The sequence below is a fragment of the Neovison vison genome, chromosome 6, assembly GCF_020171115.1.
Source record: "Neovison vison isolate M4711 chromosome 6, ASM_NN_V1, whole genome shotgun sequence".
Taxonomy (NCBI): Eukaryota; Metazoa; Chordata; class Mammalia; order Carnivora; family Mustelidae; genus Neogale; species Neogale vison.
In genome coordinates this window covers 194,495,456-194,521,777 of record NC_058096.1, presented here as the reverse complement: position 1 = coordinate 194,521,777, position 26,322 = coordinate 194,495,456, and the positions used below count along the sequence as shown (strand labels likewise).

At 40.6% G+C, this 26,322-nt stretch overlaps 1 protein-coding gene across 3 annotated transcripts in view; it reads left to right on the top strand.

Annotated features, from left to right (window-relative positions):
* PTPRG (protein tyrosine phosphatase receptor type G) overlaps positions 1–26,322 on the top strand; it is a 709,729-nt gene that overhangs the window by 414,176 nt on the left and 269,231 nt on the right. For all 3 annotated transcript variants that reach the window (XM_044253275.1, XM_044253276.1, XM_044253274.1), the window contains exons 3-4: positions 1,444–1,623; positions 15,210–15,358. In XM_044253275.1, coding sequence (XP_044109210.1) covers positions 1,444–1,623; positions 15,210–15,358 — 329 coding nt within the window. The remainder of the gene's footprint in view (positions 1–1,443; positions 1,624–15,209; positions 15,359–26,322) is intronic.

Below are 26,322 nucleotides of genomic sequence, written 5' to 3'. Positions count from 1 at the left end.
ATTTTGTGGGGGGGGGGTCACATCGATTGCTCTTGCAGCCTTGACCATTACCATAACTAAAAAGATGTTCTGTGATTGTCTCTTTTTTCATGGGACCATTGTTTACATCAACTGTGAGTTGTATCATCTTAGGGGGTGGGGATATTGATGGCCTGTGTGAACATGGTAGTGTGTTGGGCACAAGTGTGTAGGCTTTTATTCAGCAGTAGGAAGACTTACGGTGTCTCTGTTTCTCCATCCCACGACGCTAGGTTTAGAGAGAGGTAGGAAAGTACTGGTGGTTGGGTGAGTCGGTCTCTTCAGATCACTTTGGCCATTCCATCCTCATCTGATATGTCAAGAAATTTAAAACTGAAACCTAGGTCTCCCTCTCTCTCTCTCTCGTTCTCTCTCTCTCTCTCTCTCTCTCTATATATATATATATACATTATCCTTTATTGTTTGGAAAACCTAAAAATTGTAACATTTAGATTAATTTCATATCCTATTCTTAAAAAGAGATGTATGTTAATCTTTCTAGCAAAGGGTGTTTCCTTTCAAGGGGCCACTCCTGCTTTGTCATGTCAAGAAGGTTAAAGGCTGGGTGCAGAAAAATCTCAGAGCCCGTTATCAACTTAATAGACATCACCCCCAGATTATTTCATTTCCAAGTAGTGCAGACAGGTGGGTGCAGTATATTTTCTCTGCCCATGCCTGCTTGTTACCCACTAGGATTCTGCACTGTTGCATTTTCATTCCTGCTGCATGTATCCCCCCAAAAGCCTGCCTTTATGTAGTGCTGCATTCATTCTGAGTGCACCTTTATACCCCCATGTCCTATGCCAGGGAGGGATTGAGAAGGAGAGGTGAGTGCCTGAATCCACTAATTTACAATTTCTGGCCAAACTGAAAAATCTTCCCCGATTAACCAAAAGATAATCCTGCCTCATTGCCCCACTATTTGTCATCACTCTCATCCTGTGTTATGTGGCCTTTAATTTTTCCTTTTTCCAGTTCACAGACTCATAGGAGCTGTGGTTTTTGATATACCGTTGGTAATAGCAAAACATGCCAAACAGAAGAAGGTGGTTTCTTGTGAATAAATGCTTTGCTTATTTTGGAAGACTTACTTAGAATTTTTTAAAAATGCGAACAACTCTGACAGCCCTTCTGCTCAGCTTCCTTAATCTGATTACAGATAAAGTAGCAAATGTTTGATTACAAATCAAGAAGCAAAGCCATCTTAAGGAACATGTCTTTTCTTTAATCTTATCGCCCTATCAAACAAATGGCTTGGATCCATAGTTTTCAACCGACTGACATCTTTGGGTGGGAACATTGGTGGGGTAGGGGTGTGGGGGTATGATGTACTTTCAGAGATACAGTGGTTGACTTTTTACATCCTGTTCATTTCATCCCTAACCCTTGAGTCATGAGGACTGAAGTGTGGTTCTCTTTTAACAGGTGCCTATGGTCCTGAGCACTGGGTCACATCTAGTGTCAGCTGCGGGGGCCGTCTCCAGTCTCCCATTGACATTGTAGACCAGCATGCACGGGTCGGCGAAGAGTACCAGGAGCTGCAGCTGGACGGCTTTGACAATGAGTCTTCTAACAAAACCTGGATGAAAAACACAGGGAAGACAGGTAGACTCCTCACTTTTTTACTAGTCAACAAATCAATGGGAAATAGTTTGAGATGGCTCTAATATTTACCTTACCCATGGTTTTTGCTCCTTAAGTAGTGCGTGTTGCTATAAGGAACATAGAGTGAGAGCTTTGAGTTAGCTCTTGGTTCGAGAACCAGCCACTTGCTCTACAAGCTGTGTTTTTTGGGGCAAATTACTTAACCACTCTGTGCCTCAGGTTTTAGAAATACAATAAAGGTGCATAATAAAGTATCAGCCTCATAAGGTTGTAAGGATTTAGTGAATCCATATAGGTAAAGTGTATATAAAATGGACTTTCAGAAATCTGCTTTAACCTTTATGGTGGCCACCAGCCACCTGTGGCTATTTAAATTTAACTATTAAGTCTGTCAGTAAGTAAGACTAAAGTTCACTCCCTCAGTTATAATAGCCACATTTTTTTTTTTTTTGTATATCCCCCCCCAATTTTGTTAGGTTGTTTATGTGCAGCGTTTGAAATCAGAGGATTCACGTTAAAATCTTTGTGGAGTTTTTTTGGGCGGGGGGAAGATCTGACTTTTATTTAACATGATATAACTTTTATATATATATATATAATGTGATGATTTGGTACATGTTTATATTTCCAAGTAATTACCATAATTGGTTAGTTAACACTCTAATCACTTCACATCCTCAGTTCCCTCCCCCCACCTTCCTTCCTCCCTTCCTTTGTTTCTTTTAGTGAGAACATTTAAGACATACTTTCTTAGCAGCTCCGAAGTATGCAGTAAGGTATTGTTGACTATAGTCCCCATGATTATACTTCCCCAGAACTTACTTCTCTTAAAATGGATCTTTATAGCCTTTAATCACATCTTTCCATTTACCGCACATTCAGTCCCCGGCAACCACCATTCTACTCTCTCTTTCTATGATTTCAGCCTTTTTTTTTTTTTTTAAAGGTTATTTATTTATTTGACAGAGATCACAAGTAGGCAGAGAGGCAGGCAAAGAGAGAGGGAGAGGGAAACAGGCTCCTGGCTGAGCTAAGAGCCCAATGTGGGACTCGATCTCAGGACCCCGAGATCATGATCTGAACCGAAGGCAGCGGCTTAACCCACTGAGCCACCCAGGCGCCCCGATTTCAGCTTTTTTAGATAACATATATAGGTGAGACCATAGTACATTTGTCTTTGTTTGACTTACTTCACTGAATATAATGCCCTTAAGGTCTACCCATGTTGTCACAAATGGCACGATTTCTTTCTTTCTTATGGCAGAGTAATACTCCAATGTATATTTTACTTGTCTGGTCATCAGTTGTGGATACTCATTGTTTCTATGTGTCGGCTCTTGTGAATAATGCTACAGTGAACATGCAGGGGTCAGATATCTCTTTGGGATAGTGATTTTATTTCCTGAAGTAGAATTTCCAGAAGTAAAATTGTTGGATCATTTGGTAGTTGTATTTTTAGTGTTTTGAGAAACTGCCATATTCATTTTTGTAGCATCTGCACCAATTTCTGTTCCCACCAACAGTGTACAAGGGTTCTCTTTTCTCCACATCCTCACCAATACTTTTTATGTCTTGTCTTCTTGATAATAGCCATCCTTACAGGTATGAGGAGCTATCTTATTGTGGGTTTTTTGTGTTTTTTTTTTTTTTTCTTTTTTGGAAGATTTTATTTATTTATTTACTAGAGAGAGAGAGAGAGAGAGAGAAACACTTGAGATGGGAGAACGTCAGAGAGAGAAGCAGACTCCCTGAGGAGCTGGGAGCCTGATGTGGGACTTGATCCCCGGACTCCGGGATCATGACCTGAGCTGAGGGCAGTTGCTCAACCAACTGAGTCACCCAGGCGCCGTTATTGTGGTTTTGATTTACATTTCCCTGATGGTCATTGCGCACTTTTCGTGTACCTGTTGGCCCTTTGTGTATCTTTGGGAACATGCCTAGGATCTTTTGCCAACTTTTAACCAGGGTTATTGAGTTGGTTTTGTTTTTGTTTTTATATTTTATAGTGGGTTTTTATTGGGGTTTTTTGCTACTAAGTTGCATGAGTTCTTTATGTATATTGGGTATTAAAATCTCTATCACATGTATAGTTTGCAAATTTTTTTTTCCTATTCAATAGATTGCCTTTTTATTTTTTTAAATTGTTTCTTTTGCTGTGGAGAAAGAAGGTTTCAGTTCAATGTGGTCTCACTTGTTTGGTTTGTTTGTGTTGCTCGTGCTTTTCGTGGTATGCCCAGAAAATCATCACTAAAACCAATGTCTAGGCGCTTTTACCTGATGTTTTCTTTTAGGAGTTTTATGGCTTCAGGTCATACATTTAATTCATTTCAAGTTAATTATTGTAAATAATGTAAGGTAGGAGTCCAAGTTCATTAACTTTTGCATGTGAATACTTAGTTTTTCCAATGCAATTTATAGAAGAGACAGACTATCCTTTCCCCTTGAGTGTTCTTGGCTCTCATGTCAAATATTAGTTGGTTATACATTGTATATGTTGGGTTTGTTTCTGGACTCTAGATTCTGTTCATTAGTCTGTGTGTGTTGCTACACCAGTATCACACTCTTTTGGTTACTGTAGCTTTGTAGCATAGTTTGAAATGCCTCCAGCTTCATTCTTCTTTCTTAGAATTCCTTTGGCTCTTCAGGGTCTTTTATGGTTCTGTAGAAATTTTAGGTTTGTTTTTACTATTTCTATGAAAAATACCTGTAGACTTTTGATAGCGATTGCACTGAATTTGTGGATCATGGGTAGTATTATACCAGCCTTATTTGAAATGCTTGGTAGCCACATATGTTCAGCAGTTACCGTAGGGAGGCAGCAAGATCAAGCGCATTCTGTCATTGCAAAAAGATCTGTTGGACAGCTCTGTGCCAAATGCACAAATGGAAGTAAAATTCTTACCTCTTTGGTTTTTTGCTTTTTTAATTTTTTTTTTTTAAGATTTTTATTTATTTATTTATTTATTTGACACACAGAGAGAGGGAGGGAGAGAGCATACACAGGCACGGGAAATGGTAGGTAGGGGAGAAGCAGGCTTCCCGCTCAGCTTGGAGTCTGATGCCAGGGTCAATCCCAGGACCCTGGGATTATGACCTGAGCCAAAGGCAGCAGCTTAACTGACTGAGCCACCCAGGTACCCCAAGGTTTTGCTTTAATATTTCCTATTACATTAGAGGACAGAGGAACATGTTCTCGTGCTTTTATATCATCAGGCCAGGAACTTGATACTCCTGCCTTTAATTATCCCCATCGCCCTAATTTGTCTTTGGAAATTTATGAATACAGAACTTCATATTTTCCCCATTGCTACTACAAAGAGCTCCCTCCCTCTTAATCACTATTGTGCAATTATCAGTTTCAGATGTCCATGGAATTAGAGAATGCCTTGCTGTGCTCCACTGTCTGACCTGAAAATAAACACAGAGGTGTTATATTATGTCTCTGCTTAGTGCTACCTGGGTTTCTATTGGTATTAAGTATATTTTTTGTATCTTATTTTTTGACTCTTAAAACTCTAATCCATTAAAACAGGCTCACTGTCTTTCTCTCTCTCTTTTTTGAAATAATCCCTTTGTAACCAAGGGTGTCACTACAAACCACTCTAAGTAATCCCTTTCAACAGCCTTAGCTGGCCACAGCCCCCACACTGGGCTATAACAACTTCAGTGTCAGCCCTTTGGTTTCATTCTTATTGTTGGGCACAAACTTGCCTTTTTCTTTTTTTCTCCTTCCTTCCATCCTTCCTTCTTTCCTTTCTGTTTAAAAATTTTATGTATTTCCTTTGCTTTGTGATAGCCCCCAGAGTCCAGGGAGGAGAACACAGAGAGAGGAGAGAGAGAAACTCAAGCAGACTCCACTTGAGTGTGGAGCTGGACCCGGGGCTCCATCTCACAACCCTGAGATTAGACCCAAGCTGACACCAAGGGTCAGTGCTCAACCAACTGTGCCCCCTCAGGTGCCCCAGAATTGCCTTTTCTTTTGACCTAAGTGGCTACATGGGCGACTTTGGGGGGATCCATTTTCCTTCTCCAAATCAACATTTGTCTGAGATTATTCATGATTAATTGCTTTGGGTTGGCCTGGTGTGTTCATAGAATTGCTTCTCAGTCAGCACCATGATTCCTGACTTCAGACTCTTCTTTGTAATGTTCTCATGATCAGTTCTCCTTGCCTCATCTCAGGCTACCCTCTCCTGTACCTTAAGTCATCCATCTGGGTCTATCTGCTCAGGAAAAATGTGGGACTGATAAGGTTATCTGTACACACTTTTTCACCCCTCCCTCTCTTCCCTAATGTAGATTGTATATTTATTGTTACAATTCAGAATTTCTCTACCAGTGGTCCTGCTTTATATTTCCAATGTGAGCATCCTTTGGAGAACCAGGATGGGAATATTGACTACCCCCACAATCTGAATGTGGTGGACCGTAGTGTTGCCCTACTGGGTGTAATCAGACCTCAGAGCCGAGTGCCACCTCAGTGCCACATTCCAGAAGCTGCCAAAGGCAATTCGCTGGGCTCTCTGATGTGGTTTTCTACTTGACTTTCAACGCTTGACAGCCTTTTGCAAAGATAACAGGTTTCAGTGACAGCTTTCAGCTTGGTATCTCCAATGACAGGTTTTAGATGAGTGGGGGGTTCACTCAATGCAAGTTGATTCATGACCTTGGTCTTCCAGGAGCTGATTTTCAATCTCTGTCACCATGCTGACTTCCTGGAGTGATCCACAACTTGTTGCATGTCTGTGTGTGTGCCTGGTTTTCTAGCATAGCCATCCAAGTGTGAGCACATCTATATTAGAGTTTGAGAAGAAGCACACCTTTCTGAGAAGCAGAAATAAATCCCTTTACTTTTCAGACTGTACTTACTGTAAATTCATGACATCATCCTAGACAGACTATATCTCAAATAATCTAAGATGATTCTCTAGGACTGTTTTATAAAACACAACAACCATGTATATGCAAGTTTGAACAAGAACCTGGAATTGTTTTTCTGTTCTCTTAAGTTTCAGTGTATGGTGGTGTAGAAACTTGAGTGCAAAAATCACACTGTGTTGTTCATCTTCTTTGTTTTTTAAATCTTCTTCTTTTTTTTTTTTTAATAAGCACAAACCTAGAAACTTCTTTCATCCTGTACTTCTTAAAATGCTAAAGGAGTTCATGAATTTTCAAGTATTTTGGAGAAATGAAGATTCAGTTGCTTTGTCCATTATGCATGGATCATGTAAATTCAACTGAAAAACAGTGTACAGACAATGTAGGGTGTTGTGTCTAAATTAAGGGCGAGGATTGATAATATCCCCAGTGAGTAGTATTGATAGGTAACCTAGAAAAACACCCATTTATCTTCAGCCCTAACTGAAGTTGAGGTGGACCTACAGCTGGTGGTGTTCCAGAAAAGGAATCTGGAACTAGGAAGGAAGAGACCTCAGAGTGTGAGGAGAAAGTAACCAGTAGAGGAAATGCACCAAGTGCTAGAAAAGTCCAAAGATGAATTCCCTCTGCTGATACCAGTGGCATGCAAAAACGTGCCACAGGGAAGTGTCCAAAATTCAGCCCTGTCCTAATATAGCTCATGGGAAAAGAAAGGCCTTCCCAGGTTTGGGGACCCCAAATGCTGCAGAGCCCAAGACCCCAGGTAAAGGCCCAGGAAAGAAGTCAAGAATCAAAGAAGAAGCAGAGAAAGAATGAAATTCTTCATTGGGGAGAAAGACCCATGACAGACTCAGAGGACAAGTTCTTCACTATTTCTAGGAAATCTGCAAGGAAATCTTTCTATACCTCAGAAGCCTGGCCCAGAAAACTCAACATTCCCCAGTTGACCTAAAGTTAGAGCGTCAAGCAGAAGGAAACATCCAAACTCCCTAAAGAGCTTTTTAAAAATATCCAGGTCCTGCAGTGCCTGGGTGGCTCAGGGGGTTAAAGCCTCTGCCTTCCGCTCAGGTCATGATTTCAGGGTCCTGGGATCGAGCCCTGCATCGGGCTCTCTGCTTGGTGGGGTGCCTGCTTCCTCCTCCCTCTCTCTCTGCCTACTTGTGATCTCTGTCTGTCAAATACATAATTAAAATCTTAAAAAAAAAAAAAAAAAATCCAGGTCCTGACCACTGTTGTAGCCTTCCCCAAAAGTGAGCTCCGGATGTAAGTGCTTTTTGAAAAACCTTGGCAAGTATTACAGGTGTGTGTTTGTGGGTGTAAGAACCTGGCCTTTGAAGTAAATTCATTTTTTAAATTGCTCTTCTGTGTATTTGCTAACATAATAGAGGAAAAACACAATGCTTCAGTGTGGTTGTTTTTTGTTATTAAAGTGTAACATTTGCTTCTGAGTAAACTGTTGGCATTCCAAAAACATTTTTACAAAACGCAATATCATTGAACTAAGGTTTTGCAAGATGTTACCCTTTTGAGGAACTGGACAAAGGGGACATAAGACCACTGCATTATCTCTTACAACTGCAAGTGAATCTATAATTACCAGAAAAATTAAAAGGTTAATTTAAAAAGCCCCACAGAAGCCACATGGTCTTTCTTTGTTCTGGTTCTTCATTTTATATTTATCTTGGATACCTAGATGAAGAAAAAACTTCTTTTTCATTCTCCATTAATTTTTAACCAACATGTGTTTTTTTTTTTCTCCAAAAGTCCTTTTGTGAATTTTGTTCTTCCTGAAAATAAGTTCAGTAGAGAGTATTTATTTTTTGTGATGGAAATTTACAGGTCACTTATCTGTAAAATAGACTGTCTTTGGGATATTAAAATATGAATATAGAAAGTTAATATTTAAAGCAGCCTATTACATACAGACAGTAACTTTCCCATAAAACAGTTTTAATGTTCATATCTGTCTTAACCCCCTGAGAGGGCTATATATCCAATCCAGGATAATCAATAGAGCAAGTTAGTTGTACGTAGCCCACTTCTCGAAAGTTGTCTAAAATATCTTTACAAGACTGATAGCATCTCTCTTTTTCTTCCTGAGAAGCCATAACTGTCTACTGTGCCACTTCTCATTTGATTTCATCTAAAGTTATTTCCCTTTCTTTCATTTTTGTAAAATGAAAAGATAATGCATTCATCAAGAACATTTCAAGATAATCTTGCTATTCCTAGCATTAGCTTCTAGCTAAATGATCAGAATTTAAGACTTAGACGGTGCTTCTGATGTATGTTAATAACCCATGGGCTCCTGTGAATTTTAACTATTTGGAGAGCTTTTGGTGTTTGGTGTTCACTACTTTTTCTTTCCTCCCACACCAAGGACAGATAGTCAAGGCATTTGTCATCATGCATTCATTTACTTCCATTTTCCCATTTTATATTTGTCTACTCTGTGTTTTTTCCCTTGCCTACATTCTTTCCTACTTGTCTGCATTTGCCACAGTGCCTGACATCGATGGATTCAGGAAATCATTGTTAAATTAATTAAAGAAGATAGACTATAATAGAGAAAGTATGGAAGCAGCCCAAGTGTCCATCGATAGATGAGCGGTTAAAGAGGAGATGCTATATAGATATACAATGGAATATTATTTAGCCGTAAAAAAGAACGAAATCTTATCATTTTAACCATCTGGATGGAGTTAGAGAGTATAATGCTAAATAAGATAAGTCAGAGAAAGACAGATACCATGTGGTCACTCATTTTTAGAATTTAAGAAACAAAAGAAATAAACAAGAAAGAGACAAATCAAGAAACAGACTCTCAACTATGGAGAACAAACTGTTGGTTACAGAGGGAGGGCGAGTGAAACAGGTGATAGGCTTTAAGAACACACTTATGTTGAACAGTGAGTCCTGTATAGAATTGTTGAATCACATGAAATTAATAAACTGCTGTATCTTAACTAACTGAAATTAAGATAAAAACTTAAAAAAATAAAACTTTTCCTGTTTCAGAGGTCTAAATTCTTGGGTTCTTTCCATTTGTCTTGTCTGAACTCTGGAATTCAGGTCAGAGCTGTTTCACTGGGTCTGTCTTTAGCTAGATACGCTACAAGCTCTGTTTCATGTCTGCTCAGCTCCATTTCTTTTCTCTGACTCCCACAGCCCCAGCCCTTGTGCCATGGTGGTAGAAAGAAGTTTTGGGGTAGATGGAAACGGATTACATTCCAATTACATAACCAGTGATAATGGGAAAACCAGTGCTGTTTTACACAGGGAGACTTAAGTAAATTTTGAATTTTGGGGGTCATGTCTGAGGCCTGTCTTTGTTTTTTAGAGCACAGTTATCTCGGCTAGATTGATATCTGTCATACATTGTATGATTCAAGGGTCAACTTACCCACTTTATTCATCTTGCTCAGTTTAGCAGTGAGTTCACTGAAACTTGGGATAATCCCATGACTTGACAGCTCCTGGATGTCTGAGGCTGCTCCAACTTAACATGTCCAGTCTCTCCTTAGCAGATGACTACAGTAAATTCTCACCTTTTGCTCCTACCAACTAGTGTTGCTTTCTTCCCATGCCTTCTTCATTTAGTAGCCAGAATAATTTTATTTCCCAAATCTGATCATATCTGTCTTTCTGTCTCACCCTCTTTCATTCTTGTTCTTTCTTTTCAGCCATATCAAGGACTTTCGGTTTCTCTTGGGGATGAAGATAGATTGATCGCTGTCCCTGCCTCATTCCCCAGCTTCTGTGTCACACCCTGCTGTCTGGGCACCAACCACCTGGCTTTGTCTTACTTACTCTCACTACAGCAGGGCCTTTGCATCAGCTTCTTTTTTTCTGGGCAAGCTCCCCTCTTGTCAGTACTTCCCAAGGTTGCTCCTTTAACTATCAACTCATGTAATTTCATCAGTCCTTGAAGATACCCACTTCCCTTCTCCTGTCTGGGCTTGGACTCACCTCTTACCACTTGTCCCACTTGCTGAGCTGCTTCTGCTGTTGTTTAGTTGCCAGGACCTGTCTTTCCCCCAGCATAGCCAAGATCTATGCCTGATTCACTAACCTTTTCTTCTCTGGTCATAAGTTGGTAAATATTTGAAGAAATAAATGCCAATGTTAGATAAGCTCATGTTTCTTGACTGCTAGACCAGAACGTTACCCTTTTACCAAGGGCCCTAAGCATCCCCTCGTGGACACCTGCATTTTGGGTGGTCTGGGGGTGGGGGGAAAGGGTCCCACCATCAAGATCCAATCATAGTGGTCTTTTCTCATTTTGTGGTTTTAAAAATTGGTTGGGAATAGTGGAAGTAAATAGCAAGCAGCTAGTTTCCCTGCCATCCATTTTTATTTAACTTTTGGCACCTACTGCTGTTTACTCAGATTTTGGTATGAACATTTGCTTTAGCCCAGCATCATATAGACATGTTGAATCTAATTTATAAACAGTGGGTGGATGTCCTGCAAACATTGCCATGAATGCCAGGTACTCAGTTATCCCTTCGAGCTCAGGAGAAAACCATTTCCTTATCTGTCGTGTGACTCCCACCTTTTCCTTCCCCCTGCGCACAGCCTGGGGTATTATTACATTTGGGGGAGCCTCAGACACAGGGGAAGTCTGTAAAAGCTATGGCTTGTCTCCCTAGGATAATAACCTTTATAAACAACGCTTATGCAATTATACAATGTCATCTTTATGCTGTAATGTCATACAGCAATGACTGTTGTAAGCATCCTCGTTTGTCAGTCCTGTGATCTCCCAGCAGACCCGTGAAGCTACTGTTGTAGCATTCCAGTTTTAAAGAATGGGAACTAGAGCACCAAGAAATGTAATGCCTTTCCTACAAGTGGAATGTGACAGGTGGTAGTAGTCAAATTCAGACTCAACTGGCTCCAGAGTCTGGCTTTGTCTCTATGCTTGTGCTCTGCATTTTACTTCCTGTCTCAGAAGGGTGTAGACCCAAAGCCCGTGGGTGGCTCCTGCTGTGGACTATGAACTCTAGGTTCAGAAACTCTAGATTTGAAGCCTCCGCTCCTTCTGCTCCCTTAGTCGTTCTGCTGTGATTCCATCCCAGTCCACAGTAGTGGTTCAACAACCAGAGGGCCTGTTCTACACTCCCATGTACCTTTCCTGTTTACCCCTCCTTTCCTATCAGTCTCTATCCGTTAGCTGTTACACCATCGTGTCACCTAATCCGATTCAACTTACTTCTGTTGTTTTAAAGTTGAAATTAAAATTCATTACTCCCAGCATGGAGCCCAACTCAGGGCTTGAACTCACAACCCTGAGACTAAGATGTAAGCTGAGATCAGAAGTCAGACACTCAACTGACTGAGCCACCCAGTGCCCCTTTATTATTATCACAATAGTATCTACTTACTGTTTGTCTTTCAACTGGCTCTCTTTATTTTAATTGCAGAAATTGATTATAAAGGAAAACTTGGTACCAACACCTTAATGGGAAGACCTGTTCTATTTGACTTGGAGAGACTAATACAGGCATATATCCCTGTGACCTGTGATATAAATCAAATTACCAAAGTTACTAAATTGAGCATAATACTTACTTTTGGGTCCAAGGGGGAAATGAGTTGAGTATCAGGGAAGTGTGGAGAGCAGATCAGCACCACATTGATATTTTTTTCCCTTTGATGTGAACAAAGCATAGAAACAATCAAGAAGAAAAAATACGTTTTTTTACTCTGTGTTGTAATGAATTCAGAGCATCTATTCAGCACTTAAAATCTCTGTCAAGTCTTGCTGTGGTTCCTGTCCTAGGACACTTTATTTTGTGAGGAAGTCAGTATTGCTTTAAAATGGAACTTGAGGGGTACCTGGGTGGCTCAGTCAGTTAAGCGTCTGCCTTCAGCTCGGGTCATGATCTCAGGGTCCTGGGATAGAGCCTCAAGTCTGTCAGGTTTCCTACTTGGCAGGAATCTGCTCCTCTCTCTGTCCTCCCCCAACCCCTCCCCCTGCTTGTGCATGCTCTCTCTCTCTCTCTCTCTCATATAAATAAATAAAACCTTTTTTTTTCTTTTAATGTAACTCTATCTGAAAAAGGAGAGTCACACCTTTGTGGGCCCCCCTCTTTGTTGCACGTGAGCTCTGTCCATACCTCCACAGAGGAGTCTGACAGGAATCTCCACTGAATGTGTACTTGTTGGCTTTCTGGCTGGTTGGTTAAGGCCTTTCCCTGTGTGATTTCCTTCAGGCATCAAAACAGCCTTGCCCCGTTGACCCTTTTAGTGCCATGGGAACAGTGGTGGAGACTGAGGCACAAAGAAGCCAGGTAACTTGGCCCAAGGTCATCTGCTCTAAAGTAAGCAGAACTGGATTCTGACCCAGGTCTGTCCATCTTCTGAGCTCTTAATATATTCTGTGTTCTGTAGGAAGTATCTTGATTTTGTTTTCAAACAGCTCTGTGTCCTCAGTGGTCATCAGAAAATGGTTACGTGATAGCAGAGAAAGTTCTCCCTTCGCAGTTTTATAGGTAAACAAAAATAAAAGTTGCATTGAGGAGGGGGAGTAGGAACATGGAGCGTGCTGTGTGCTCTAGTGAGGAAAACAGTAAAATGAAAAATGAGATTAATGTTTCAGATTGTACAGTTCCCTAATTATGCTTTTAATTATTCATATAAAACAAGTAAAATGACCCCTGACAGAGACATAAATGATTTAGGTAAAATCAAATATTTATAAGATGCTGCTGAGTCCCTGGGTATATTGTAACAGATGCACTCAAAATGCTTTGCCTTCATCCTTTGAATGCAAAATGTTACGTATAGAATTTATCACAGGATGAGAGTAATCAAAAGTATCTAAGACACTACTGACCTAATTCATAGGTATTTTGGCTTTAGAACTAACGGCATGTGATTGGTTTACTGTGTTTTATCTTATTAAATAGCATACTGTGTTTTAGGGATCTCCAAATGACAACCCCTGCTTGTTTCTGCATTCTTAATGGTGGGAAAAAAAAATCAAAGGGAGAATAAGGTTCCATGACACATGAAAACTATATCCATATTTTAGTTTGGATAAAGTTCAATTGGAACAGTCATTTACATGTTGTGCTTGGCTGCCTCTGTGCTACAAGGACTAGGTTGGGTTGTTGCAACTGGGATCTCAGGGCCCACAGAGACGATCTTGCCCTTGAGAACATTTGCCAACCCCTGTTAAATGTGCCTAGCACACAGCACAGGTAAAACAGCCATCGCGTGTTTAATCTGCGCAAGAAACACTTGCTTTGACTTCATTTCATCTCTTAATTTGCTGTCCCACTAATTGAACATTCACTGTATATTTTTTCAGAAATTGGAGAAAAACTGTCTTTTGAATGCAATAAAAAGGGATTTATACGAGCAGGGTTCCTTTACTTGCTTTTAATGCTTCCTTTATATAGAGGAGTACTGAAACTAATTGCACTGTTTTAGAGATGGGTCATTAGCCTCGTCCCAATCTTTTACGGAGACCTAATTTTCATGCAGGATTTCTCACTAAAGCTCGAACTGGGATCTCTTTAGGAAGAAGAGACAGTGATGATACAAAATCTTTTCTGTGGTTTACAAATTTGGCTGTTGATCACAAACCATGAAGTATAGTGGTTGACATCTTACCCATATTTAGCAGCCAGTGAGTGTTTGTTGAATGAATGCATGAATTCACTTTAGAAAACAAACAAACAAAGGGAGTGTATCACTTATAAAAGAAAATCTGTTTGTTAATGCATCTGGATACTACATTCCTTTTGGGAAAACAATTTTTATGCCAGTATAAATCCAAGATATTTATTCTCAATTTCTCTTTCCTGTGTTTCAGGAGGAGGATCCTTTTGAAAGTTAGGGTTTAAATTGACGAAGGTTCCCTATGTTTTGGAATTCTCAGGTGTTCTTTTGCATGGGTTAAGTAAAATTTTCCTACATGTGAAATAATTTTTTTTAAAAAGCATTACATTAAATCTAGTTATCTGCAGTTATTTGAATGATTTAATATATAAAATTTTGCCAGCATTTTCCTGGGCACTGTTTTCAATACCATGCTTTCATGGTATTCAATATTTCAAAATTTCAGGGTATTCAGTACCACTGTTTTCAAATACCGTGAATGTAACCCCTACCTTTGCCATATGTCCACTGATACTGCCTTAAAATGGAAAGAACCTGCAAATTTTATTTCCTGATATCTTTGTCTAAGCTTTCTAATCAAAGAAACCTGCCTCTCACATCTGGCTTATCATATGTTTTTCCCACCTCATTCCAGAGAACCCAGGGGTAGCCCCAGGAGTCAGTGCTTACAAAAAGAAAAATTCTCCCTCCCCAGAGAGTTTTGGTCATTGAGCGGACTAAGGAGACCCTGATTCAGAGTATCTTACTCTGTGACTATCTCCATTTTTTTTTTTTTCCTTCTTCTTCTTCTTCCTTTTTCCCCCCCATCTGTGAAATGGATAAGAAATTCTGAGATCATTCCCTGGGAGTTTTCATGATTTAGAGTGAACCAGAGCTTGAGAACATTCTACAGCTAGATTGTGCTAATTTATTCAAACTAGTGTTTTTGACTTGTTTTTCCAACAGGAACGTGAGGAAATAATTCACATCATATAATCTGAACTTTACTGGAAGCAGTGGAGGAAGTCATTCAAGTTTTTTTTTTTTTTTTTTTTTTGAGATTCACTTTGTTCCCCTTCCCTTCCATATTTTTGCAGTTGCCATCCTTCTGAAGGACGACTATTTTGTAAGTGGTGCTGGCCTGCCTGGCAGATTCAAAGCCGAGAAGGTGGAATTTCACTGGGGACACAGCAATGGCTCTGCGGGCTCAGAACACAGCATCAACGGGAGGCGCTTTCCTGTCGAGGTGAGAAGGCATCGAGATGTCAAGTGTAGCCTTACTTTGGGTCCTCATATTAGTCAGATGCTTTGTCTTTACCCCCAGTGACTTTGCGAATGAAACTCATAGTGTCCATACCTTTGTCTCTGGAAACTGTTTATATACAGCGTGACAGGTGTACATTCCTCCTCAAGCTTCTCACCTTTGTTTGACTGGAGAAGTGTGGGGAAGTCAGCAGCCTTGTGGTTTTGAGTAGACTCACCCCTGGCCAAGGATTTTCAACCGTTTGTTTCATCTGGCACAATTTCTTTACTCTGTTTTTTCTGAAGTCCCACTTTCTAAACGTGAAATTCTGAATGAAACTCAGGTTACTGTTTTCGCCCTTTAGAAAAGAGAAAAGTTAGTTGATAAATGAAGAGGCATCTCAGAACCTTCTCTCAGTGGGGAAGCTGTTGTAAGGTTTGTTTGCTCCCTCCAGCTGTCGAGAAAGAGGCTATGGCCATTGGTGGTATGACTCTCAGTTAACATTGCTGGGATCAATGGTGACATTTTGCCTTTCCTGTGTCAGTTTTCTCATATATCCTTGCTGCTAGACAGAAGAAAGGTGTGGGTACAAGAGACGGTTTGTATCTTTTTGGTGAGGTCGGGAGGGAGAGAGCAAGACTCCAGATTCCTTCATTAGTGTTGGTTGGGGCGGTGCACCTTTTCCATTGCTAATCTTGTTTTTACCTTTTACCATCATCAGGATGGGGATATTCTTTTGTTGGTGCACATGAATTTGTTAGGTTTGCTTCTCTTATGTGGTGAGCTTTACACATTTGAGGAAGAACTAAATGGATGTACCTTCAAGTCTATGATTGGACTCAAATATGGAACAGCAACTCTTAGTGTGTTATAACTTCTAGTAAGTCATGACCTACTTTGATTATCTGAGGAATACTTAAGATCCCCTCCATATAGGGAAAATACACGGATGTACACACAGATTTGCACGTGGTTTATAGGGCTTCGTCATTCACCCTAGTTCCTCAAGCCTATTTTGGACCCTTTAGGCATCCTTGAAGCCTAAGTGAAGAATCCTCACAAGATGAGAAAATCAGTAGTATTTCTTTGTCTAGAGATGCCTTTACTCACGTATAAATTTGTTTCTTATCTGTGATTGATGGAGAAAGCAGAGATAACTATTCTGAGAAAATGCTTCAGATTTTTTTCTCCTTCAACTGACAATTTCCCAGTATTAAGATTCTTCTGTCGGGGCGCCTGGGTGGCTCAGTGGGTTAAGCTTCTGCCTTCGGCTTGGGTCATGATCTCAGGGTCCTGGGATCGAGTCCCGCATCGGGCTCTCTGCTCAGCAGGGAGCCTGCTTCCTCCTCTCTCTCTCTCTGCCTGCCTCTCTGCCTGCTTGTGATCTCTCACTGTCAAATAAATAAATAAAATCTTTAAAAAAAAAAAAAAGATTCTTCTGTCTGTGGGACTTCTTGTACTCGTTACACTAGTTAAAGGTCTCCTGAGAAGGGTTTTTGCTAACGGGCTCTCCTTCTCCTTTTGTATTAAATGAATCACTTCTTAGAAATCTTAGCTTTATTGGTACTTGGAAAACTTGATTCCTAGAAGCAAAATTATATCATCTTTTTAACAGTTTCGGGTTTCCCTCAGTTCTTTCTGACCAGTTCCCATTGGCAGTGCGAGTTGAAGGGACAGTGGGCGTCCAGCTAGTTTTTCTCAAAAGCCTCTTTATCTCAGAATCAGGCTGCTATTTTTTCATCTAGTGTTGTCCAAACAAAAGACCTGTGCTTTGAAAGATTGAAAACTTGTTTTGGCAGTTGCCTTGGTAAATACGAAGAGCTCTAGAGATGGGACCTGGGAACTTCTGCATCATTCTTAATTATATCCCTTAATGTGGTGAAGGGCCTGTCTCCTCCTCTTATTCCATTCATATTTAGAAAAATGCATAGACTAGATGCATATTCTTTTAAAAGGTTACTACCTTAAGTGAATATTTCAGTTTTCTTTTACTCAAAGAGTGCCCTGAAATTCAGAAGCTATTTCGAAATGGCAGCTATAATGCACAGACTTATTGTTCTGCCAAGTTGTTTGAATTTATTTCTTTTAAGTAATGTCAGATGGTAAGGCTGCTTGTATTAATTGGATTCCTCATCGAGGCCCATCTGGTTTGTAGCTTTTTTTTTTTTTTTAATGTGATAAACCTGTTAAATTACTTACTGGGTATATTTGAGGAACTTGGAATTTCAGAGACCAAAGGTAACGGGATCAAATTTAACTTTAAAATCTGCAAGGAAAAGTTGCTCACTTTTGCCCAAAACATGTCTGTAATATTTTGTGTTCACTTGCTTTATTGGAGCTCTTTATCAATAGGAACTCTCCCTGGTGGTCTTAGAGTTTGAACATCTCAGACTTGGTTTATTTCATTCTATATAACTATGCTGCTTTCTAAGAAATTAAAATGAATGTAAGAAGGGGTGCCTGGGTGGTTCAGGCAATTGAACCTCTGACTCTTGATTTGGGCCCAGGTTATGATCTCAGGGTCATGGGATCAAGCCCCGAGTCAGGCTCCATGCTGAACACAGAGTCTGCTTGAGATTCTTTATCTGCCTTCTCCCACTACCCTTCCCCCAGCTCACACTCACTGTCTCTCAGTCTCTCTCTCTCTCTCTAAAAAATAAAATAAACCTTTTTAAAGAATGAAAGTAAAAAAAATTGTTATGTATCATGGGGTCCTTTATCAGCATTGGGGACACTTCTTTTCTGTCTTGTGTACAGAGTCAGAGAAGAGTCATGGTTGAAGATTGCACTGAGATTGCCAAAGCACAGCACTGGTTCTCAGCGAGAGACCGCATGCTCCGTCCATGGGGACATGATGCATTTTCAGGGGCCATGTTTGGTTGTCACTCATAGGGGGCAGTGATATGCTCCTAGAATCTAGTGAGTAGAGATGCAGTTAAACCTCCAGGGATGTGGGTAAACCTCCAGTTCATAAGGCAGCCCCCAGACAAAGAATTATCCTATGCAAAATGTCACTGCTGTGAGACTTTGGAGCAGAGAACATGTATGTTTTGTTGAAATCGAGCCTTCCTTTACCTGTGTGGCATCACTTTGAGTATGTTTGAATCCTTGGATCTCCCTGCTTGAGAGGTTGTTCCATCTTCTTATGGATTTCAGAGAGGAAATGTACCTGGCCTGATGGGTGAGAACATTGCTAGTCCTGGTTCCTTGAGGTTCCACTTGAGGTTAAGTCATGACCCTGGGTATGGTACGCCTCAGTGCTCCAGCTCTGCAAGCTGAATTGTAAGCATAGCCCTGCAAGAATCTGGTCCTGCTCCCTGGTGGTCAGTGGCAACAAGCCCAACGTGGTCAGTTTTGCTGCTTCCTGGGAATTCCTCTGAGGTCGCCTATAACAACTTCATACACATCCAGAGATTCGACCTCCCCACATTTTCCTGGCTGGGATCCTGGACTTGTTCTTAGAGTTTGTACACTTAAAAATATCCCATCTAATAGAAAAATAAGAGCCCTTCAAAAGTGGCTTTCTTTACAGCTCAATTTAAGTTAAGAAACACTCAGAATCGAATTACAATGTCGTGCCTAGGCATGTAGACCCAATTTGGATCCTCAGATGCCCTCCCCTCCTATCTGCGGCTTTAGTTCTAGCCAAGCAACAAATGTTTCTTGAGGTACCTACTGTCATGTAGGCTCTGGGTTATAAAAGTGAACCAGAAAGGCAGTACGTTTAAGGTATTTGCACTCTGGTAATGAAACAGAAATTGGGCAAGCAGTCACATACAGTTGTGTTATATCGGTTGTGATACGGTCTCTGAAGAAGGGTGTTTTGTCATGAGATGTGGAAGACTTATAGACAGGCATTTATTAAGCTGTATTTATTAAGTGATATTTATTAAGATGGAAGACATGAGTTGGAGCCTGCTCATAGAACAGGGACATGCAAAGGCCCTGGGGCAGGAGATACTTGGTAAGTTGAAGGAGTAAAGGATCATTGGGGGTTTTGATAGGCAGGATAGTGGCCCTTCAAAATGTCCACTCACTCATCCCTGAATCCTGTGAATATATGTATTGCTTTACATGGCAAAAGGGGTTTTTTAGATATGATTAAGTAACCATAAAGTGAAAAGGATCAGAACATGCCAGTGATTAAAACAGTGGTAGGCCCTGTTCCCGTTCTTCCATGGCCATTTGATTTTGTATTACCTCTATGACCACAGTTGTGTATGGCAGCTTCTACTGTATTCTAAGTTTTCTCTCTGCCCCTGCTCACTCCCTGTTCTGTGATTGGTAACCTAAACAAAGGTTTGTGTAACACTAATAGGATTGAATCATGCGGTGTTTTCACTACTAACTGAAGCTGGAGTTAATGCAAAGAGAAATCTCTGGATGAAACCTCTGATAGCTCCATTAAAGTGGAGGTTCATTACATACTTGTTGTCTGAGGTAATTAAAATCCTGTTTATTACAATAAGAGATTGCAGGAGTTGTTGATCAGATGTATTGCTACTTTATGAGTTGAAGTCTTCAATAAGCTTAAATGATCCAAACTGATTGTGTGTGCCCTTTCCAGTGAAACTCACAGCTGGTTCATTTCAGCTCTGCTTAGAGCATCCTAGCAAGTGAAAAGAAGCAAAGGCATTTTTCCTAATAATACACCATGTACACATTACCATATGGTACAAGACTGCAGTCCCTTAGCTGAAACTCATGAGGCCAGAAGTTTCAGAATTCAGTATTTTTTCTGGAAAGGTATTACGGTGCATATGCTGTACATATTCCTGAGGACACATAGTGGGGTCTGGCACTCTACTCCTTGGACGCATCAGTAATCCTGCAACACAGAGATGAATATTCATGCTAAGTGGGGAATCTCGGTATTCTAAATGGCTTCCCATCAGGTTTTGCCACCAAATTAGTTTTTGCCCTCAATTCATAAATAACAATAATAACATATCACCTTTGGTCTTAGAAGCTTTTGAGATTTCATCATCACTGATGAAGAATTTATGGATCTGTGTTATAAAAACAGCACGGCTCCCCTGGTTTAGGTTCCTAAGAACATGGGTTAGTTGCAACTGTGACACAAACACACTGGATTATTTGTCTCCCCAGTGGGTCCAGCAGGTGCAGGAAATATCCGGTGGTAGTGTACGGCCTTCTTAGAGTTAATTTTTGTTCGGGGGAGGGTAAGCATATACTTGTTTTAGGCTGACCTTGCTCTGTGATTCTTTCTCATTTTAACATTCTGCTTAAGCCTGTAGTTGTCTTCAGTATCCACATCTTTGGGCCTGTTACTTTGACCGGCTCCTGTCTTCCCTCCTGTCCGCCTAGCTCCCATCTTCCTGCCTAGAGTCAGGCTAATGTTATCACCTTTCGTTTTGTGAGATGGATCTTTTTTCTTTGAGTGTTTCTATTTATTACGCTCCGCTTAGACACTTATATTTCTACTGGGCCCCTAGATTATGTTCCCAGTGATTTGCATCTGCCTTGTCGCTCTCCACTCTTCGTGCAAGCATGGTGGGCTGTGACTCAACTCAGATATGGGCCAGTCTACCAGAGGCTGAGCTCCCATAGCGACCCCTGACTTCCGTAGCCTGGTATTGTGGGGCACGGACTGAATGTTCAGGTTGTCTGGCACTCCTTTATGGAGTCATCCTTTTCTGCTGGAAATAAATTTCGATACAAAACACCTTTCTGAAGGTGTATTTTATATATTGGCCAATTTTAAAGGCTTGTTTTCCACTAAGGAAATCTGTTTACCTTTATTTAACTCCGTTTTTTCCCAGACTGGTATAAGCCCAGTGTCCCACTCCCCTCTCAGTTTAAGTTGGCAGTATCACTCTTTTGGAAATGAGATTTATAACTTTCTGCTGTCCTCTATTCTGTCCATATCCCTTGTAAGAAATGGAGGGATGTCTGAGTGGTGCAGTCAGTTAAGCTTTTGACTCTTGGTTCTGGCTCTGGTCATGATCTTGGGGTTGTGAGATCAAGTCCCACATGGGGCTCCATTCTTGGCACAAAGTCTGCTTAGCATTCTCTCTCCCTCTCCCTCTGCCCATCCTGTTCATTCTCTCTCTCTCTTTCTCTGTCTCTCTAAAATAAATAAATCTTAAAAAAAAAAAAAAAAGAATGGTATCCCGTTCAAATAAATGTTTCCAGAAGACACCAGTGATGATTTTGATTTCACTTATCTTGAAAATTATAAAACTAAGTCGCCTTGTTCACAAAGCAGTTGTCGTTATAAACTCAATAGTGTCTTGCTTTGTCTGTCATTGGAGAGAGCTGTCATTAAGGGAAATTGAGGGGCGCCTGGCTGGTTCAGTCAGCAGAACATCTGACTCTTAATCTCAGAGTTGTGAGTTTGAACCCCACATTGGGTGTAGAGATCATTTAAATAAATAAAACTACAAAAATAAAAAAAGGAAGATTGAGACGTTTTCTATTAAAAATAAGTTTTGCCACTCATGCTGTTTCTTTCACCCTGCCTTGTACTTGACTGAAATTCCTGGAATTATTGCAGTTTCTCTGAAAAATTGCTTTGTTCCTGGAGAGTCCTTTGTGGTTATGCTAAAGGCACTGCTTGTTTCCCTTGTCCTCTCTCCTAATGAACACAGGAAGTGTCAAGGACGCTGTCCCTGGTTATCTGGTGTTTGCTGCTTTGTGGTGGGGCCGGTTGTGTTTTTCTTTGTAGTGACTTCCATTAAATAGTGACGGAATTGTCTGAAATATAATCAATGACTTTACTGAAATAAAGATCCCATTTTAGAGCAGAATGTTTCATCCTTTGCTAGTGAAATACTTGTTTTCCATCTGGCTGATCTTTTATGTGTATGTGCTGGGTTAATTAAGGGGAACATTTGAAGTGGCCCTAATACTTAGCGTAAGCTTAGTGGTGAAGTAATGCCTCATTGTACGAAGCCAGGGAACTGATTTGGCAAGGCAGAAACAGCCTTGGCCCCTGGCCGCCATAATGTCCCACAGCACCCATCACACAAAGTCTTCCTTAGATGTGAACTTGGCTCGGGGCTGTTTTGATGGTGTATTGCTGACATGTGGTGTGTTGATACTGGATTGGATTATACTGAGAATCACAGAAAAGCAGATGACGGTGTGAAAAGAAAACCCAGTTAAATTGGAGATTATTTCGGTCTAAAAACTTGATGATCCCAGGGGAACCCTCAGACAACCAAAAAGAAGGCAGAGAGGTGATGATAACGGTGTTGAAGGTGGTGCTGGTGGTTGAGATTGTGATGATGATGCTGTAGACACCATTTAATAAGCATTGCCTGAGTCAGGAATGTTCTAGATGTTACCTCATTTAATTTTCTCACCTGCCTTATGAGAGGGGTACCCTAAGGATGGGACAGCTGAGCTTCTGGGAAGGTAAGTGGCTTGGCTGAGGTTCAGGGTCAGGACTTCAGAATCTAGGCTTCAGTGTGTACCAGATCTTAATCCGCTTTCTTTTTAATTGGATAAGTCATTTCCTAGTTTTTCTTGTCATTGCCTTAGGTTGTTTTTAGAATCACTGATGCAGTAGAAATAATTCTGCTGGAATTGTAACTGCTATTTATTGGATAACAGGGGCGGGGGAAAAACGATCAAAGGACTTCGTATGTTCAGAGTAGCTGAACCAGTAGTAAAACATACAGTGAGGAAAGGTGAGGGGAACTGGAAATGCTGTCTAGAGATATGGTAGGAAACTCTACACATTTTATCTGGATCGACCACTTCTGTCTATTTTTAATCACGTAGAACAACACTGAGAGAAAATATAATCGAGCCATTCGTTGTACTTTTTAATTTTTGGCAGCCACATTAAAAGAGGTAAAAAGAAGGTGCGTGGGTGTCTCAGTTGGTTGGGTGTCTGCCTTTGGCTCAGGTCATGATCACAGGATCCTGGGATCGAGTCCCGTGTTGGGCTTTCTGCTCAGTGGGGAGTGGGCTTCTCCCCCTGTCCCCTGTCACACTCATGCACCTGTGTGTGCTCTCATTTTCTCTCTCTCTTGCTCTCTCTCATGCACACATGTGTGCAAAAATAATAAATAATTAAAATCTTTAAAAAAAGAAAGAGGTAAAAAGAAACAAGTGATTTTACTTGAGTTGAATAATTCATTCTATTTTATACAATTTGTGGTATATAATTGTTACAAAATCAGTTAAGTTTCAGTTGATTTTAACAGTCTATTATTGTTGCCCTAATATACCAAAATATTACTGTTTCAACACATAATCAAATAAACAATTATCCCTGAGCTATTTTCATTCCTTTTTTTTTTTTTAATTTTTTTGCACTCCTTTTTTTTTTTTTTTTTTAATTTATTTGAGAGAGAGAGACAGTGAGAGAGAGCATGAGCGAGGAGAAGGTCAGAGAGCGAAGCAGACTCCCCATGGAGCTGGGAGCCTGATGTGGGACTCGATCCCGGGACTCCAGGATCACGCCCTGAGCCGAAGGCAGTCGTCCAACCAACTGAGCCACCCAGGCGTCCCTGCACTCCTTTATTTTTGTACTATCTTTGCAGTCTGGTGTGTATTACACACTAACAGCACATCTTAATTTAGACTGGCCAATTTTCAAATGCTCAGTGCCACACACCATACCTGAAACATGCAGATGTGAGGGCTCCAGGCCACTCATGGACTTTAGATGATAAACTAGCCAAAGGACGGACAAAAATTCTCTAGGAGGACTTTTTATGCCGAATCTGTAGTAATTTTCACGTATTTTTTTCCTCCCCAACCAAACAATAGATACCATTTAGCTTTGCGTTGTGATCTGACCTGGTTGGCGCAAGTGTTCACCTAGATGTGATGCCAGCGTTTTTTTTCTGTGTAAGCTTTCAGTAGTTTCCCATTTATTTATTTTTTTTTTTAAAAGAACATTTGTTCCCAGGACTTTGGACACTTTTTCTCAGAATCTATTTTCCAAGCTGAGAAACTCAAATAAAACCCGCTCAGGGAGACCTTTGTGCACCAATGGTAGAGACCTCTGGCGGCTAGATCAGATAGATTGTAAATTCAGGGTCAGGAGGGTTTATGGACATAAGGCTCAGAGACACCCCTCCACACCCCCACCCCTGCACTTGTTTTGTTATTTTCCCCCGTCCTGTCAAAATTTGAGCCGGAAGATTTCAAGCCATCTTAAATCTAAAGCCTTTAGCAAGTTCTTTAATGCCACTGACACTCAGAAAAAACAGTGAGGAAGATTTATAAGGAACAGAAAGAAGGCAGGATTGAAAGAAAGTCTATTTCCCCTTTGAATCCCCAGCATAGAATTTCATAGATTTCGCCCCCAACCCCACCCTTTAATAGAAAGGAAAGGAAACTTCCTGAAGCTTCCCTTCCTGGTTGCACGGCCTGGCACTGTGTTGAGCGTAGATATAGCTTTGGGTACATTTACTATGACATAGGGAGACCAGCTGGGCAAATTCACCAAAACCTTATTTTACTTAAAATTAAAAATTTCATCTCTTGAATGTTTGAGGATGTCTTAGAATACAGGGCTTTAAAACTCAGGCTTTAGAGATATTTGGGTTAATAGTGAAATGACTCCTAAATCCCACCTCTAACTAGGTAGAGCTTTGATTTCTGAATCTCCCTATTAAAACCTTTACTGCATTTATAAAGTTCAGTATTTCACGGAATCTTCTTACTGTATGCCTCCGTGTCCACTGGTCCCTGATCAAAGAAGGCCAGCGGTGAAAGAAAACTCATCCCGCTACTTCCTGCCACTTCTCAGCCTGTTTCTGCCTTTAAATTTGCTCAAGTCTCTGACTCTACCTCTGATCACTTTATTTATTCATATTTATTTATCAGCAGGGTAATTGTGGAGTAAACATCAGAACCATATAGCAGCCCTGGTACATTTTCAGGATTGCATTAGTTAGTCTAAATGCTCTGTACAAAAAGTATATGTGGTCAGATATATTTAGGAAATGCTGCCTACTATATCTTTCTCTTGGAGCTTGATCATGGGTTAGCATAGTAAAATTATTAACAAAAACTCCAGCAAGGGAACTTGTTCAATTTGCATGTAACAGGAATCTCCCAAACTCAGTTGACCATGGAGTTTATTTTATTTTGTTTTATTTTAATTGTAATTTCCTGAGAGGCTATTGATAAGGAGAATTTCCTGCATCCACATAGTTCAGTGGGGAGCGCTCTTTTCCTTGCCCTGATGCTATATATAATGTTTAAATTACATTCTTACACTCTTCATTCATTTCTAAATTATCAACAGCATTCATTCAGTTGATGAATAGAGCCTTCTCTGTGTAGGCCAAAGAATGCCCTGGCCTCAGGCAGCTTTTATTTCAGTTAGTGCTAAGGCCCTGAGGCAGAAGCATGCTCTGCATGTTTGAACGACCAAAGGGTGGAGTTATAGTGCAGTCAGCAAAACAGTTGTGGTCCGGATGATATGAGTCATGGGGGACCATGGACAGCTCTGTGGCTTTTATTCCAAGTGAGGTGGAAAGCCCTTGGAATGTCCTTAGCAGAGAGTGGACATTACCTGCCTTACATTTTAGAAGGATCCTTCTGGCTGCACTTGACCATAGCAAACACCCGCAGACACTGAATTCAGAAGGTGATTATGATATTTCAAGAGGGATGATGGTGGCCTGTGCTAGAGATGGATATATGGAGAAAAGGTCAAATTCAGATTATTTTGAGGGAGGGACATGCTAAGCAAGAGAGATAAGACAGGGATGCTTTTCCCTAGTGATAAAGTTTGTATTTCCTGTTAAAAAAAAAAAAAGGGCAATTTTAGGATAAAAAATCATGGATTGTTGACCAGTCTGTAATATTTTATAGCATTTCATTTCATTTTTAAAAAATTCTTCTAAATTGTTGGGACGCCTGGGTAGCTCAGTGGGTTAAGCCTCTGCCTTCGGCTCAAGTCATGATCTCAGGGTCCTGGGATCAAGCCCCGCATCAGTTTCTCTGCTCAGCAGGGTGCCTGCTTCCCTTTTTCT